Source organism: Hesperophylax consimilis, chromosome 2, assembly GCF_061612785.1.
Source record: "Hesperophylax consimilis isolate HC1 chromosome 2, BYU_Hcon_1.0, whole genome shotgun sequence".
Classification (NCBI taxonomy): Eukaryota; Metazoa; Arthropoda; class Insecta; order Trichoptera; family Limnephilidae; genus Hesperophylax; species Hesperophylax consimilis.
The window spans coordinates 21,582,702-21,586,276 of NC_142837.1; the positions used below are offsets into that span (position 1 = coordinate 21,582,702).

Genomic DNA, 3,575 nt, shown 5'->3' on the forward strand with positions numbered 1-3,575 from the left:
TTACTTTTACATTTAGTACCCACCTAATTTGCATAGAGTAAATGGTAACTCTAGACACTCGTATCGTATCAGAAATACCAACATAAAAAAATGTCATCAACAGAAATTATTTTGGCTGTCATCCCATGCAACGAATGCGAATTTTCATTTACGTTACACTAAAATTCAAAAAAATTCCCAAATGCAAAAGTAATTTAGGAAAATAAAAAGGTTATATATTTTTCAAATCGTATTAAGGGTGACCAGCGATCCCGAATATGTACCAAAAGTTTTTTTACTGGTTAATTTTTTATATCTGAATATTCTGACAATTTATTGCAATATTTGTTTCACAAAAAGTAAAAATCGAAAGCTGAGAACAGCGGAGAAACGTTTTTGTTATGGCATCACAAGGTTCTCCATAGACGAATATTTTGTGGTATTTTCTGTCTTCTGTGGCGTTGTTATATTTTCGGCCGGTGTCAAATGTGATAACTTTCGTTGAGTAATATAAATTTGTATTAATATTATTTACCCAAGTCGAATCTATGTCAACTACTCAAAATGTGGAAACTTATCCAACGTAATAGTAAGGTGTTTAACATCGCTCACAATTCTCAAACATTTGAGGTTAGGTTGCAAAACACATCTCAATTCAGTTTCGCCAAGAGGAACCACCACATTTGGAATGGAAGACAGCAATATTACTTATGCGTGACATGTAACACCTCTCAAAGTAAAAGCAAGCGCACTTCACAGTTTTCGTCCCCGTTCATCAATGGTTCTCATTTTGCATCAACAGTCGCTACGATAATACCAGATATACCCGAGCCGCCTGTAGCTCCGGTGATTCAAGAAATCGTTGAAGCTTCGGTATCTCTTTCTGCCAATGGAGAACCCACATTTGCTAGTATGGGCCTCGGCGGCTGGACTCCTGTGGGCATGATTCAAAACTGCATGGAGTTTCTGCACGTAACTGTAGATTTGCCATGGTGGGGAGCAATCATGTTAGGTACTCTATGTGTGAGAACGATCGTTTTTCCCCTGGTCATAATGGCACAACGTAATAACGCCGTTATGAATAACAATTTACCTCAGATGCAAGCCATACAATTGAAAATGTCAAACGCAAGACAGTCTGGTAATCAATTGGAAGCTGCACGATATGGACAAGAATTGATGATATTCATGAAAACAAAGGGGTTGAGTCCCTTTAAGAATATGTTGGTACCACTGGCGCAGGCCCCAATCTTTATTTCCTTCTTCCTTGGCCTCAGAGGGATGGCCAACTGTCCGGTAGACAGCCTCTCAGCTGGAGGCCTCTTCTGGTTCACTGACCTCATTGTGCCAGATCCTTACTATCTTCTTCCTGTCATCACCAGTCTCACCCTCTTGGCTACTATCGAAGTGGGAACTGATAGCGTGCGCATGAGCTCGCAGAACATGGGCCTCGTCAAGTATGGCCTCCGTGCTCTGCCTTTCATTATGTTCCCCTTCATCATGAACTTCCCCGGAGCTATTCTATGTTATTGGGTGTCCACCAACTTCATATCGCTGGGGCAGGTGGCTGTACTGAAGATACCCCGCGTCAGAGAATACTTCAAGATTGATAAGTTAATAACCCACGACCCAGGCAACCTGCCCATAAAGAAGAAAGGGTTCATAACTGGAGCAAAGGATTCATGGACCAACTTGAAGCTGACCAGAGAGATGGAAGAAAGGCAAAAAATTGATGAAATTCTATTTAACAAAGCGGGCAAAGGACCATTGCAAAAGACATACAAATATGATCCCACCAAGGTTATACAAGCAAAAAAAATGGATCGATAAAAAATAGCATTGCTAACTATTTTATGTAATACTTGCAATAATCCTCTGTAGTCACACCTTTGATAAGGTGTACCACTAGAATTGTATATTTATTTTAAATACATTATGTTCTTAGTTTAAAAACATTTTTTTATTTAACAAAATAATATGATATTATGGGGTAAATTACAACTAGGTAACTCCAAAATCATCTTTTTCAAGTTACACCATAAGCATTTTTTGATTTCCTCACCCGTGTACGCAATAACACTTTGTGTTTGTGGCATACATAGGCGAGGAAATAAAGGTATGGTTTTGTGAGTAACTCAAAGAAGCTGATTTCAGAGTTACCTAGTTGTAGTAATTAGAGATGTAACGGACCTATACTTTTCACTTCTGCTTCTTCAAAATTTACAGCAGAATTTTCTAGGATGAGTTCCATAGCCAGGGTGGCGGGGCGCGTGAGTGGGGAGCGAATTGCGAAGCTGCGATTGCGAAAATTGCGATTTGTTTTGTTTTCAGATTAACATCCTTAAGTGTATGTCATTTCGCTAGTTTATTTCCTCATTTTCACCTTTATTGTATAATAAAAAGGGAGGAACAAAGAAACATATTATTACAGGGTGAAAAGCGCCATATTGAATATAACTTACGTCAAGACTTAACACACTTCATCCAACGAAAGTGTTTTAAAAACTTTCTATTTTCCTGTCCTTAAACTTAAATTAAATATCTGCTTCCGTTGCATCTCTAATAATTATACTACGATATGATAATCTCAGTAAACTGTGGTACTTTATCAGTTTTACTTGAGAATGACGAAAGCTTTTAGTAGTGAATTTTCCACAACTCTCAGCCTTTGTCGAAAAGATGCACATTCATTTTCTCACTCTGCTGCTCTGCATGGTCCAACTTCATGCTATGTCCCATAGAATAGAAAGTTTAAGCTTTTTTAAAATAACATTAGGTACCGCAATTTATTATCTCCTGTCTTGAGATATGAAAGAGAGTTGCCCATGAAATTCTTGAAAATTCACTTTAGACCAGAAAACAGCATGACACGTACTAAAAATTGGGGAATAATAATTATAAACACGTAAAATAAATTTAATGATATATTTATAAATTTTCTCAAATTGACATTTTTTTTACACCTTTGGTTGCTTTGTGCGCTTTTTTTAAATTATGTAAATATTAATTTGAGCAGCAAATATTTCGAAAATCATCTGATTTCTTTAGAGAACTGAAATGGCACCAATAACATAATATGATTGTTTTGCATTATTGAAAAAGTTGGGTACCTTTCGTTAATAACCAGAATTTATTATTCTATTATTAGTAGTGCAAGCTCATTGCTCACAGAATAAAGAATAACACAAGACATGCCGTGTAGGTGTTAGGGTGTTTTGTGATCCAAAAGTCTAGCCTTTCTCTGCTCAAATTTCATACGCAGAACTGCGTTTCACCATCATTATGGAATTCAAATGGGATATGTAATATACAATGTCAGGCAGGTGTAAGAGAGACAAAGCACCTTCTAAATGGGCTGGAACCAAAAGGTACTAAGTCAGTGGCAACATGGTTTTCATTCGAATCTCTTTTTTTTTAAATGTGAAACCGCAGAAGAGTCCCAACCCTCTGGAGCTAGTGAGACTACAGCATCCCCAATTGGGGCATGTTGTGAGGCTGAAAGTAGTGGGGAGGGGAAGTACCTGGTTATTCAGATCTGGTCACCAAATACGGCATTTCAAGCAAAATTTCATTTCTGAATGGTGGTCTTACACAAG

At 37.5% G+C, this 3,575-nt stretch overlaps 1 protein-coding gene across 1 annotated transcript; it reads left to right on the top strand.

Moving 5' to 3' along the window:
* The first annotated feature begins 417 nt into the window (after nt 1–417).
* OXA1L (OXA1L mitochondrial inner membrane protein) lies at nt 418–1,947 on the top strand. The gene has a single exon (XM_089644899.1). It carries the CDS (start codon nt 544–546, stop codon nt 1,807–1,809), a length of 1,266 nt encoding a protein of 421 aa, XP_089501025.1. The 5' UTR covers nt 418–543; the 3' UTR covers nt 1,810–1,947.
* The last annotated feature ends 1,628 nt before the right edge of the window (nt 1,948–3,575 follow it).